At 36.3% G+C, this 13,591-nt stretch overlaps 1 protein-coding gene across 12 annotated transcripts in view; it reads left to right on the top strand.

The window, feature by feature from the left end:
* The window catches only part of LOC144603520 (serine/threonine-protein kinase WNK1-like), a 109,492-nt gene extending 95,901 nt beyond the window's left edge, over nucleotides 1-13,591 (top strand). For 4 of the 12 annotated variants that reach the window (XM_078416818.1, XM_078416819.1, XM_078416821.1 and 1 more), the window contains 5 exons: nucleotides 2,171-2,263; nucleotides 7,630-7,671; nucleotides 8,854-9,047; nucleotides 10,053-10,317; nucleotides 10,854-13,591. In XM_078416818.1, coding sequence (XP_078272944.1) covers nucleotides 2,171-2,263; nucleotides 7,630-7,671; nucleotides 8,854-9,047; nucleotides 10,053-10,317; nucleotides 10,854-10,927 — 668 coding nt within the window. In that variant the 3' untranslated portion in view covers nucleotides 10,928-13,591. Of the gene's footprint in view, nucleotides 1-2,170; nucleotides 2,264-5,293; nucleotides 5,346-7,629; nucleotides 7,672-8,853; nucleotides 9,048-10,052 lie in introns of those variants that run through there. The other 8 variants (XM_078416824.1, XM_078416820.1, XM_078416822.1 and 5 more) reach the window with 7 other exon arrangements.

The following is a 13,591-nucleotide window of genomic DNA, read 5'->3' as shown; positions in this document are numbered from 1 at the left end:
AAAAATTTAACTATTTTAAAGATCTTCATTTCCTTTTCTCAGTAGAAACGAAGCCCAATATAAGGACAAACCTGATAGAGGTATATAATGTTATGAAAGTTAATGTGGGTTGATTTTTTAAAATATGCAAGATTTTTTTATCATTTATACCCTGATTTAAAATAATGCAATTATTGGAAGATTCTGATCAAAAAGAAATATCCTAGCAACTAGACTTGTTGATATCAACATGGCAGAAGAGTTGGAGAATTGCACATGTCAATGCAAGTAGTAAAACTATCTGCAGTAGAGTGGCAGAATTTGATTGTTTAGTTCCTGGCTTCAATATCTTAAATCTAAATGTGTTTGTTTAACTGCCTATAGCACATGATTCATCTCCACTGGCAGTGCCTAACTTAAAAAAAATATAGAATCCAAGGTCTGAGTTGAAAATGAGGCTAAAGCTTTGTGTTTCAGTGTTTTTCTGTTGCCTACTTCACTCAAGGGAATTATTACAACAGTGCTCATAGATGAGAAAAATGTAAAAATAGATATTAAAAGCAGCGCATTGTTGACGCATGGTTTTTATCATGAAAGAATTCTGAAAGTTCTCCATTTATCACTCTAATCTCTTTTTTGCTTGCTTGGTTTCTCAGAACTTGGCTGCCTTTCCAGTTACAGTATAATCAAATTACACGATGTTCACAACTCCTGTTAGCGCAAAAACATCTATTGCAAAGAGGCTGTTGTGAATCAGGAATTAAAAATAAGTGAAACTTTCAGCTGATTTTTCAAAAAATAACTTCTATGAAACCCTACCAGATGGGGTTTCAAAAGATAAAGGCTTGAAGGATATGTAGATTTGCAGTAGAAAACTTAGAGATTTTATGGAAGTTAGAAATGCTGAAGGATGGAAACATTATTGCATAATTCAAGTTGGCCCTTTCATACATAGTGCTAGAGAAAGGTAATTTTACAGATTATTGGAATTCTGTATTGCTCTATTTTAGTATGTATATAAATGTATATGATTTGATATTGAATGCTGAACACATTGATAGTGTTAATGTTTCCTTTACTGTATTATGCATGAGCAAGAAATGGTTTTCCATTGTTGGAACAAAAGTGTATGTATTTTGACAGATTCCCAATTACTATTACTATTCAAATCCTAAAAATGCAATTGTTTCTATGAATTTCACTATGATTTTTATGATTGCATTTCCAACTGACTTTATCTCATTTGCCCTGACCACCACGTTACGTGTGTGTGTGTGTGTGTGTGTGTGGGGGGGGGGGGGGGGGGGGGGGGGGGTGGTGGGATCACATTACAAAAAAAATAATTGTATATCGCCCGTATCAAACACAAGTTAGAAAAATATTGTTTGCTTATTTACTTTTATTCTATATCAATTGCTTGAGTGAATTTTATTCAACTATTCCGGTAGGTGATTTGTGAATTCTGTAAAGGTGAATTTTCATTTCGCAAAGGCTGTTACGCAAGGGCCGCACGCACCTCTGTTGAATTTTGAGTGTTTCCGTATTCAGTATGCAGATTGAAGTCGTTGCAGTTATTCTGTAAAATATAAGTTTTAGTATGTGATTGTGCATACATATTTCGAGGGTCTGCATCATCTGATTGGTTGTGGATATTTCTCTGCAGTTAAACACTGCTGGATGGTAACTGTTGGGCAGCTGCTATACGCATTCAGGCTTTGGCAAAAACGTGGGAAAGTTTCCAGCTGGGAATAATGTGTGCTATAGGCAAATAGGATTCTTGAAGGGGATCATGGTCTTTGAGAAAGTTGTTGCATTCAGTTTGAAAATATTTGACCCAAAATATATTTTTCTGTGCAAGATTAACCTTTGATTAACTGGTAAAAAAGAATCAAATCTGACTGAATGTTCTTGTTTTAATAAAAAATAATTTGAAGCAGGAAGAATGCATGTTATTGGAGATGATAAATTCTTGTAATTAGAATTGCAATTTCCAGGGGAACAATAAAAATTCCAAAACTTCCAAACTGATTTGAGCAGGTCTGCAATAGCCTGGGTGTGTACAAAATAGCATTTCATTTCAAGCATTAGAATGAAAAAGATTTTATTCAATGTGACATATTCCCTCGATGCTTATAAAACTAACATTCTGACTATAGTTGTCTGTTTTCCTCCTTTTCTGTTACTGTCACAGGCTCAGCAGCGTTTCACTGTGCATCAGAACAAGTAACATTTAAACTTGGCGGCAGAAGGACAAGGTTTCTGAGTACGCCCTGTCTGGCTCTTTGTGTGTAACACTTTTATTCTTTCTCATCTGCCTTTTCTTTCTTTCCCCTACATAAAGCTTTGCTGCTATCAGTGCATACTTTGTTCACTATATTTTCTGAATTTTAGTCACCTATTCGAAGTGTTCCTATGGGGCAGCTTGATAAGTTGGAAAACTCAAAACAAAAAGTGTGAATTAACTAATTTTTGAGGATGATTTTGAAAAAGAAACAAAATAAATTGTGCAGGTGAATTTGACACAGAAGGTTGCAAACAACTAGACATAATTGTTTGTGCATGCCTAGGTCAGTGTACGCATCACTCAAATTCCTCTAGATAGCACATTTATGTTCACTTGAGGCCTGCAGAAAATTTAATCTTAAGATACATGTATACTCATTTGTGAAATGATTGTAAAAACCTTGGATTTGGAGGCATTTTGCAAAGTTGAGGTGACTTATGAAAAGGTACTTCTGAAGGAAGAAATCTTGTCATGTGATCTCGGGTCCAAGATGATTTGTTTTCTTTTGTTCATCTCCGTTTGGTTTTTTTCCCCCTTCCCCAATTCTAAAGCCTAACCATCCAATCCTATTGTTTGTCACTGCCCTTTTGATACCAAATAATGTGAACTGTGGAAGTCCCAATCAGTAGCATCTGATGCCTTGCTCCTTGGACACAGCTGCTAAGTTCTGCAAAATTTACCCACGACCATACCTTCCCTGGTACCAATATGTTTTGAGGCATTACGTTTGTCTCTTTTGGTATTTTAACCAATGTTAATATGTAAAGTTGCTTTGCTGAATTATATTGGAGGCAGAGTGCTGCCTGCTTGTGGGCTGGACATTGAATCTTGTGACACAATGCCATTTTCACAATACTAGGCAAGACAGATCATTGTAAGGCATTGCTGGGCATCTACAGCCATGCGGAAAAAGAGGGAATCTGAACATTAAAGTGAAAAGGCAGAAACAGAACTCCTTAGTAGCATCCATTATGAACGGAGTATTTTGTTGCAAAGTAACTCGAGCTTTGGTGACCATTTTCAAAATTATGCTTTTTCTTAAAGAGAAAAATTAATTGATCAAAATTTCCTTTTTGGTGGATACCCAATCTTAACTCTTTGGATATTATGTCCAAAGTTTAATGATGTTTTACTATTGAGTATACCTCGACAGCAACTGCATCGTTTCAGTTCAGCTAAAAACAAGCAGCACATTTGTTGCTGAAAGCTTGCAATTTAACAAGGTCAAATTCTGCATTAACCAACTTAAAATCCCTGTATACTTTCAGATGAGTTATTAGATAATTTATGCCATTTTCCTTAACATTGATTTATTAAAATTCAATGTTGTAGCACACTAACATTTGCTTTTATAATCATTATAACTGTTGGTGGCCCTTTGGGGTTTGGGATATAAACAACACTAACTCAGAGAACAGACTAACAGGTCGTTTGAGTCATAAGTTACATTAACATGGAAGAAATGACAGAATTTTCTTTAAAATGCAATTGAAATTTTTGGTTGGGGGAAACATATTCCCATTTGGAACCTGGTCTTGGTGTGCAAAACTAAAGCATCTTTTCTGTTTCCAAGTTATAAACCTTTATTTAGGCTACTGTAGAATTCCTGCATTATTGCAGTATTCTCATTCCCTCACTGTGTCAGAACCGTCCTGTGATAGTAGTGGGTAACCTTTGGACATTGGTAGGTCAGTATTCCAATTCCTGTCCTGAAACTTTTAATAGGAAAGGCTAGCCATGTTTTAAAATTTCCATGCATTGCATGGCAACTCTTTATTTCAATAAGTTTTTGACCATTTTGTTTTTTGTTGCTGTTGTTGACTAGAAACATGGCTGCATCATTAGAAAAAGCCCCCTTGTCCTTTATTCATGCCAGGTTTCTGTTTTAAAATGAACAAAATCTGAACTTTAAAAAAACAACTTAATATGCTTTTGTTAATCTAATTGTAAAAAAATCTTTAATGTGTTTTTAATAAAACATTTGTGTTTGGGCATTCCATCTGCCAGTGGTCAATTTGCTTGAAGCCTAGATACTAGATGTTTGTACCATAGTTCAGATTTCAGCAACAATAGTGTAATACAATGAACAATTTGCTTTCTCTCATATCATAGTTACATATAAATATGGAATAGTTTAGCTTAATTAAAACACCAAGATACTGTAATCAATCAAGTGTAAGCTTGCATCCTTGAACCATGTGGTTTTACCATACCTTAGTCAAGAGCTCACACTAGTTCCCCTGAATTAATTTGTCTGTCCTCCCTGCCTCAAAGTAAATTTTCAAGTGGTTTGCTAACATAATTGTACAGTTCAATTAATGAAAAGACAAGAAAATTGTCCGGATAGGCTTTACAAAATAAGCTTCTGTAATTTTATATGAATCACCCGGCTTCACCTTTACATCTTCTCTCTTTGGCACTCTTCACTTGTTCACATTTAGTCAGGAACTTACTGTTTACTTAGTTGTTGCACAATTATACAAGTATGATTATATGTATATATTGCAGAAGTAAAGCAGGCTTGTGGTGAGAGAGAGATATAGGGAAGGGGAAAATCAGATCAAGATTAGATGACAACAGTTGAGTTCTCTGGCTAATTTGGTGTCCTGAAAGACAGATCTGGGTGTTTTAATGTAAGACTTCCTGTTAAATCCTTAAATCAATTCCATGGGGGCATTTGGAATCATTGCAATTCAGTACAAAAAATGCAAATAATATTACTCGTTACTGAAATAATGCCATGCCATATGTTGCACAAGTTCACTAAGTTTCAATATTTCTGCATAAATTAAAAATATGGGTAACATTTACACTAGATGAGAATTGACTTTACTACTTGACTTGGTGTGTGGTGGAATGCTCCAGTCATTTTCCTGATTTGCGAAAACACTTTGAATCCCACAGGCTGGTATGGATGCAGGTCCAGTGGACTTTTATCTCTGCTAATCCTAGTGCATGTCAGTTTAAATGTTCAACAAAGCAGCATGGCTTCCTACGAGTTTACATCTCATGGAAGTTGTTTGATTACAGCTTTCTTACCGTCTTGGTCTCAATTTTCTGACCTTTCCACTAGCAGCTCTGTGTAAGTAACTTCATATTACAAGCAAGCATTGTGGTTATTGAAGCTAAAAGAGGGAATAAATATATTGGATTGTAACTTTATAATATGGTGTATAAAAGACTGTCTTTACCTTTTCCTTAAGGCATTTGGAAATGATCAAAGGCAAATTTATCTTGCAGCACTTTCTGATAAATTCACCATTTTAGTTTACTGATTATGAGTGAAGAATTTTTGCAAATTCCATTAATGAGAAACTGATTTAAAATCCATGTCTTAAATTGCACTTCCAAGCTAAAGTGTTGTTTGGCACAGCAAACTATTATTTTCACACTGATATACTAAAATGAATTGATAGTCACTGTTATAGAAAGATACACTATGGAAACAAACCCTTCGGCCCACCGAGTACACTACAACTGTGATTTAGATAAATGCTGCATTATTCAATTTTTTAGTTCTCCATAATTCTCAAAGATTTGATCATTTACCTGCACACTAGGGGCAATTTGCAATGGGCAATTAGCCTACTGGCTAATTGGGACGTGGGGGGAAATCAAAGCACAGAGAAGAAACTGGTCAGAGGCGGAACGTGCAGACTCCAGACTGATAGCACCCGCAGTCAGTTGACTGTGAAGTCTAACACTGAGAGGCCGCGGCTCTACCAGCTGCACTTCTGCACTGCCCATAGGATGCTGATAGCCTTTTTAGAATCTGGGATGAAATTAATCTCATTGCTAAATGACTCTTCCCAAAACAAATTTATTTTCAATCATCACCTCATTTTGACCCTCCTGGTTTTCGTCTCCTCCCCACCCCTATTGATCTTACCACAGCCACTGCTTCCAATTAGAGAATTGGGTGCATTGGACTTGATATTATTGTTTTGCAAACAATAGACAATTTGTTTCGAGTAGGCCATTCGGCCCTTTGAGCCAGCACCACCATTCAATGTGATCATGGCTGATCATTCTCAATCATTCCCTTCTCCCCATACCTGCTGACTCCGCTATCCTTAAGAGCTCTATCTAGCTCTCTCTTGAATGCATTCAGAGAATTGGTCTCCACTGCCTTCTGAGGCAGAGAATTCCACAGATTTACAACTCTGACTGAAAAAGTTTTTCCTCATCTCCGTTCTAAATGGCCTACCCCTTATTCTTAAACTATGGCCCCTGGTTCTGGACTCCCCCAACATTGGGAACATGTTTCCTGCCTTTAACGTGTCCAACCCCTTAATAATCTTATTTGTTTCGATAAGATCCCCTCTCATCCTTCTAAATTCCAGTGTATACAAGCCTAGTAGCTCCAGTCTTTCAACATATGACAGTCCCGCCATTCCGGGAATTAACCTAGTAAACCTACGCTGCACGCCCTCAATAGCAAGAATATCTTTCCTCAAATTTGGAGACCAAAACTGCACAGTACTCCAGGTGCAGCCTCACTAGGGCCGTGTACAACTGCAGAAGGACCTCTTTACTCAACTCCTCTTGTTATGAAGGCCAATATTCCATTGGCTTTCTTCACTGCATGCTGTACCTGCATGCTTCCTTTCAGTGACTGATGCACTAGGACACCCAGATCTCGTTGTACGTCCCCTTTTCCTAACTTGACACCATTCAGATATTAATCTGCCTTCCTATTCTTACCACCAAACAGATTCGGATTCTGCCTGAATCAGCTAACAATGCACAACTTGCATTATATATGGCATAAAGACACAAAAGATGGCCCTGTTTAAAATTACTTGTCTGTGATCTTGAACGGAATGTGTTCCTTCTTGACCACAGCCCACCCAAAGTATGTTTGCTGTTTCCAGTTTGCTGGTTTATTACAACACTAAGGCAGTCATTGAGAGAAGAATATTTTTCTTTGGTATATGTGACCTGACAATTGTATGGTGCTGCAGAGCAGTTGTGCTGTGTAGAGAGTACAAATAATGAAATAACAACTAATAGGAAAACAGTGTAAGTTTTATATGTTCTGAAAACTAGGAGGCAAATTTTTTTTATTTATTGAATAATTGGCTTTGTGTACTGCTCTAAATTTGTAATTGTCAAGCTGTTAAAGGTTGCATGACTAATAAAATTTTGTAATGGATTCGAAGTATACTTGCTTTTTACTAAAATTACTGTTTAATAAGGCTCTCACTTCCTGGATTTTGCACTTGCACTGAATGATAACCATTTGCTTCTTCTTTGGTTTTACTGTGACAGAATCCCATATCACACTAATCAATTCAATTGATATTAATGAACTTTTTTCCATTCTCTATGTTTCTCTTCTTCAAGCACTTTTCTTTATTCTTTAGGGAAGATGGTGAAAAAAGTCTGCCCATGCAACCAATTGTGTAGTAATTATCCTTTTCTCATGTTTTACTTCGCATGTGACACTTTGGTATTATAATCCTTGCAACTGACTTTAGCAGTTCAGCTTATGCGATTTATTTTGAGGTTTCTACAACGTTAAGTGTATGGGAGGGCAAAATTTTTGCAGAAACTGGGTCTTTGTGTTGCTTGATGTAAAGCAATGTTAGAATAGATTTTACTGATTGGCTTTATGGCTTATATTGACAGAATATGTAGACTTAAAATTTATAATACATTTATTTTTATGGAATAGCAAATTGAAATGTAATCTAAAATTGAATGGAAATTAAAAACATTTTCCCAGCCTTCATTTGAAAGTAATCCTTGTCCATAACAAAATTTTAAGTGAAATAATAAATAAATAAATAGTAAAAACTAGTAGTGTCTACTCCCCCGCCTCTACCCCAAAAACCTTGCCCCTTGCTAACATCCTGAATTTAGCTGGCCAATTATCAGATATGACAAAACCTATAATGCTGAAGTCAAGTGTAAAGGTAGCTTTGGTCTTGCATGTGCTAGGAGCTGGTTAAGTTGTGAATGTGGATGAATTTAATGTTTTGTTATCTGGATGCATTGCATGCTCAATGCAACTTGACTTTAATACACCTTTGAGTCACCTGCAAGCAGTAAAGAAAGATTGCATGAAGCCTTTATTAAAAAATGGCTTAACTAATAAACTTGTAGTTATACAGTTCCTCTTTTCTAACACAAACATAGACCATACAGTCTGATGTGAGATGCATGATATGAATGTAAGAATTACGGGCAAATTCTTTAGCTTTGTTCAGGGTCTCTGCATAATAGTCTGGATCCATTAACAAATCACCTTCAGAAGATATTAGTCAAACTTGTCACCTTTCTTCAACTGATTCAATTCAACAACAAAAAAACACACTTAAATTACATCCTTTATGAAGAGAAACACACAAGTTGCTTAAAACCATCATTAACCTTTAAGGAGTGACAAGAAAATAAGGATTCATCTTTATTGTTTGTGATAAATTCTGGTAATGTTTGGTTTGGTATGTATCAAGAACAAGTATAGGTAGCCATCATACAAAGTTATCATCTAGTATTAAAATATCAGTAAGTTATTTTTCTTTTATTTGAGAAGAATCTGATCAGAATTTCAAAAAATTAATTTGATCAACTGTCTATTTTGCCAGGGACAACTAGCACGAATGCAGTAAGTGGGGTTGGGCAAATGCCCCAGCAACAACCTGCAATGACAAGCAGAAAAGGCACCTTCACAGATGATTTACATAAGTTGGTAGATAATTGGGCTCGAGATGCGATGAACCTTTCACAGAACAAACGTGGCATAAAGCAGCAGGGTCAACCAGGCCAGCATTATTCTGAGGTAAGTAAACCTGCCGTTCATGCTTAGAAATTGTTTTAAAAGGTGTGTCATTGGCCTCGCTGAGAGTGCTGATATTGAGATAAATGACCATTTGATTTGTTTCCATAGTATCTTGAGGTGGGAATGTTAACTGGGATAACAGGAAGGATTTGGGTCTTGAAAAGCTGACATATAGCTTTCCACTTTTAACAAACTTGGGTAGAATTGGAGATAGGGCCTGCAAGGATGCATTCTCAGCCCCATAGTATGTTCCCCATTCACTCATGACTGTGATGTCAAATTCTGCTCTAACTTCATTTACAAATTTGTAGATGACACTACTGTAGTTGACCTTATCTCAAACAATAATGAGACAGTACAAGAAGGAGATAGCGTTTAGTAACATGGTGTTTGGACAACCTCTCCCTCACTCCCTCAGTGTCAGCAAGATAGAATGAATTCTGGACTTGGGGAAGCAAGGTGGTGTACACTTCCGAGCCAGGATCAATGATGCTGTAGTGGAGGTGGTTGAGAGTTTAGAATTCCTTGGCGTATATAAAGCACAAATTTGTCCTGAACATTGAAGCTGCAGCTAAGGAAGCACACCGATAGCGTTACTTCCTCGGAAGACTACAGAAGTCTGGCGTGCATCCATCTTACACTTGCCAACTTCTACAGGATGCATTGAACAAAGTATCCAATTGGAATGCAAGAAATTGAAGTAAGCTCTGTCTAGCACGCAAAAAAAGAGCTTTTCATTGTATCTCTGTATACTTGCCAAAAATATACTAATAATAATACCAATACAGATACTGAAGTTTTTTTGTAGATTCTGTGGCAAACTGCAGGATTCGTATGTTAGATTGAAAACTCATCAGGGCATTCCTAATTTACTAGAAGCAGCTCTAAACTTTACCCTTTGAACCACCAATTAAAACCATTTCAGAATTATTTTTTTTAGAGGTATCATTAGTTTTTTCATGGGTAGCTATTCTATTAATGCTGTTTGTTTATAACATTCTACAGGCAATGCCGAGGAAGTATTCTGCACCAGGTCAACTTTGCGTCTCCATGACCAATTCTGTGGGAGGACCTTCTATTTCTGCTTCCTCAGTGGGTTCACTGGGTCCTTTCAGCAAGACTCCTCTCTGCCAGTACGGTTATCCTGGAGCGCCATATGCTGCTCAGTGGACTGGAGCACCTCCCCAACAGCAACCAGGCATTATACCTCCAACAGCTGGCCTCCAGTTTCAAGGAGTTGGTACCACATCACTACAGAGCTTTCCCTTAGGTACTTTGCAGAAATCTGTCAGCAGTCCTACCGGATCCAATCTTAGGACAACGTAGATTCTAGTTCTGGATAATAGTGATCAATAGACTGAGTGGAATTCAAGGTCAAATGCCTCTGCTGATGTTGCCAGGGCTAGGTCATAGAGCTTCAAAGCGTACAAATGGCTGACACTGCTTTTATATACACAGCATCATTGAGAGCTATTTTACTAGTTCTGTTTCAAACAGCGTTCTGTGCGGACATGTATTTACCCATCAGTTTTTGATGTTCAAACACTGTGATATATAAATGTTGTTGGACAACAGTAGTTAAAAGTGGATTTAGAGGGTTTAAAGTTTTAAAGAAAAACATTAAAAAAAAACTAAAGCTAGCTATAATCCATACTTATCAGAGACACTTTAACTTCCTTTGTTACTTCATTGTATTAGATAAATAAATGTGAATGTAAAATTGTATAAATGTACTTGAATACCTGTTTTCCCGGTATGCTTGCTGGATTCATAGTGCCTTGTATTGTGCTTCTGACTTGTCTGCAGGAAAGCACTTAGTGTCCCCAACAGAGAAAATAAAGAGGAAGAGAGCAAGTGAAGATGGAGTTGTGGTAATGTGAATAGTTACACTTGTTCTTTAACAGAGCTATTGTCACAGGCAGTGACTGAAATGCCATCCATTCCCCTTAATCTGTTCTTGTCTTCGTCCTTCCCTCCCTGGTGATAGCCTTTTAATTATTGAAAATGTGGAGTCACATAAGGCCAAGGTAATAATGGTTTAAGTTTTCTCATGTAGTTTAAGGGTCTGCATTTTCCAGAATTTTCGTCAAGTGCCGTTGCTTCCAAAAATGCATTGGAAAAATCATTTACATTTGATTATATTAGTTCCCAAGTCAAAATTATTTAATAGTTACCACTATGAACACTGCTGATATATAATAAAAGCAGCAGTCCTTTTACATACCAAAACATGTTTCAGGTTCCTTCAAGTGGTATTAAATTGGTGGAGGAAAATTAGGTTCTGCAAAAAATCCACCATTAATCTTTAGTGTAATTCATCATTGCAGTTTATTGATCATCTGTTCATTTATAGATGACCATGGCAACGTTTACTCTGTGGTTGTAGGCTGTCACCATTAAAATAACCTTTGAAGCAACACAGAACAGTGTTATTGATATGGATGTATGGGAAGTGTGAAGAGTGTCATGGAGAACTTGTAATCACTTCAAGAAGGCCTTTCCGAAGCTATCCCCTGGTTTTTCCTAGAATGTAAATCCTGATTTCCAAATGAAATTCTATATTGGCCATAATCTATTCAGCTGTGGTGACCATATTTGGGCCAAATAAGTTAATTTAAGCATTACAAAATTAAAAGACCGAGCTGATGTAGAGCCTTTTCCCATTGATATATGTATAAAATAAGCAGAGATTTAATTCCTGTAAGAACAGTTACTTGAAAATTTGAGACTTTTTCCATTTCTCCAACCCAGAAAATATTTTTCCTTCCTCATTTCACATTTCAATACAAACTGCACATTTAGTTTTGTTTTGCCAGATATTTGCAGAAAAGTGACTTGTGAAGAACTGGTTGAGTTATGTTGCAGTTTTTAGTGATATGAAAAATAAAAGGACAAATACACAAAATTTGGATACAAAGGTTGTTTCAGAGAGAAAATGTTTCAGTTCTCTGACTTTTATCAAAGAACTGTTAAAATCCTGCATTTGTACTTGTTACAAACTGCAGTTGAGCACTTTATTTTGATTTTTTTTTCAAGTAAAATTGAGGAAGGTTGCACCATTTATTAAAATATTTTTTCAATATGAATGAATGGTTAGTTCTGCTGTAACTGTTACAACAATTCATGGAACTGAAGAATTTTTACTGCAGCACTTGTTGCAGACTATTGCTGAAAAGTGAGCCTTAAACAATATTGAATAGAGTTGGGAAGCTTAAAAACTGAAGTTGTAGAAGTAGACATACTATAGCAAATTATTCCATTAGCTCTTGTTTGAAATACCCAGACTCTAAGAAAAGCATGCTTTGAAATTAGAGTTCTCTTGTAAAAATTACCTGTTATGAAGAACACACTTTTTTCTCTAAAGGCTTTTAATACAAAAAGCTTAGAATTATCGTGTAATTTTATTGTTGGAAATGTAATGGTATTCTGTACACCTGCTTTGGGGAAGGAGGGGTGGGATTTCTTTTATTTTAGGCAGATAGGCATGATAATGAGAACTTTTTATTTCTTTGTCTTTGCTTCCCTTTTAAAGAAATTTGAACTGGTATGGGGGACTGTTTCAGCAGGTGCTTTTGTATCTTCTACCCCATGCTTCATCATATTTCTTATTTCTGTATGTGGATTAATTTCTTTAAAGCAAAGCAAATAAAGGCAAGTACTACAACCAGTATTACTCCTTAGACTGCAATAAACTGTGAAAAGTCCACACAAATACGTTGCTTTTTAAATAAAGTTGAAAGTATAAATTTCGACGAGTTATCTGACCTCTGAGTAAAATCCTAGCTCTTCTGTGAAATTTATACTATTTGCATGGGGTTGAGGAGGTGGCTCTAGTTTCTAAATAGTCAATTTTCTTCTTGGCCCAACTATTCACCCCTCCCCATGAAAAAAAAAACCTCCAGTTGATGTAGAATAATATGCAATAAATAATCCTGGGACTGCTATTGGGGACGTTGGTTACTTAGTATTTGTTTTTTGGTTCCTGTTTAAGTACAGGCAGAGAGTTGTGAGTTTCAGTACATGTATGCTATTCCTGTGCATATTTTTATGCAGTTAATATATTCTGTATTATGTTGCTCTAATTAAGAGTTATTATCATCCAACAACTAGAGCAAATAGCAGCTGGTCTTCATTTTATTTTAAATTTGGGTGCAGAGCACATTTCTTTCTCTCCATCTCTCCTTGTCTTAGGCTTTTTTAATATTGTGCAAAAAGCTTGATCCATTTGCCATTTCCCTTATGGAAAACAATTGAAAAAATGTACAAATGTTATAAATGCTACTGACTGGTGTTAAATTATTTTCTGTAATACCTTTCTCCCCACCCTCCCCCTCCCATCAAATTGCAGTCTTGAATCTCTTCTGTTGCTCTGGAGTTCAGTGTCTGTCCAAAAGATCTCCTTTCATTATTTAACATTATACACTGTAAAGAAATAGGGGATCATTTGCAACATGAATTGTATGTTTGCACTAAATAAAGGTGTTGAGCTACATGCAAGATTGCGCTTTGCGCTGAAATTTGTTACTTTCTTTGTAGATTATTAA

This window comes from Rhinoraja longicauda, chromosome 20 (assembly GCF_053455715.1).
Source record: "Rhinoraja longicauda isolate Sanriku21f chromosome 20, sRhiLon1.1, whole genome shotgun sequence".
Classification (NCBI taxonomy): Eukaryota; Metazoa; Chordata; class Chondrichthyes; order Rajiformes; family Arhynchobatidae; genus Rhinoraja; species Rhinoraja longicauda.
This window is presented reverse-complemented; position numbering and strand designations above follow the sequence as displayed.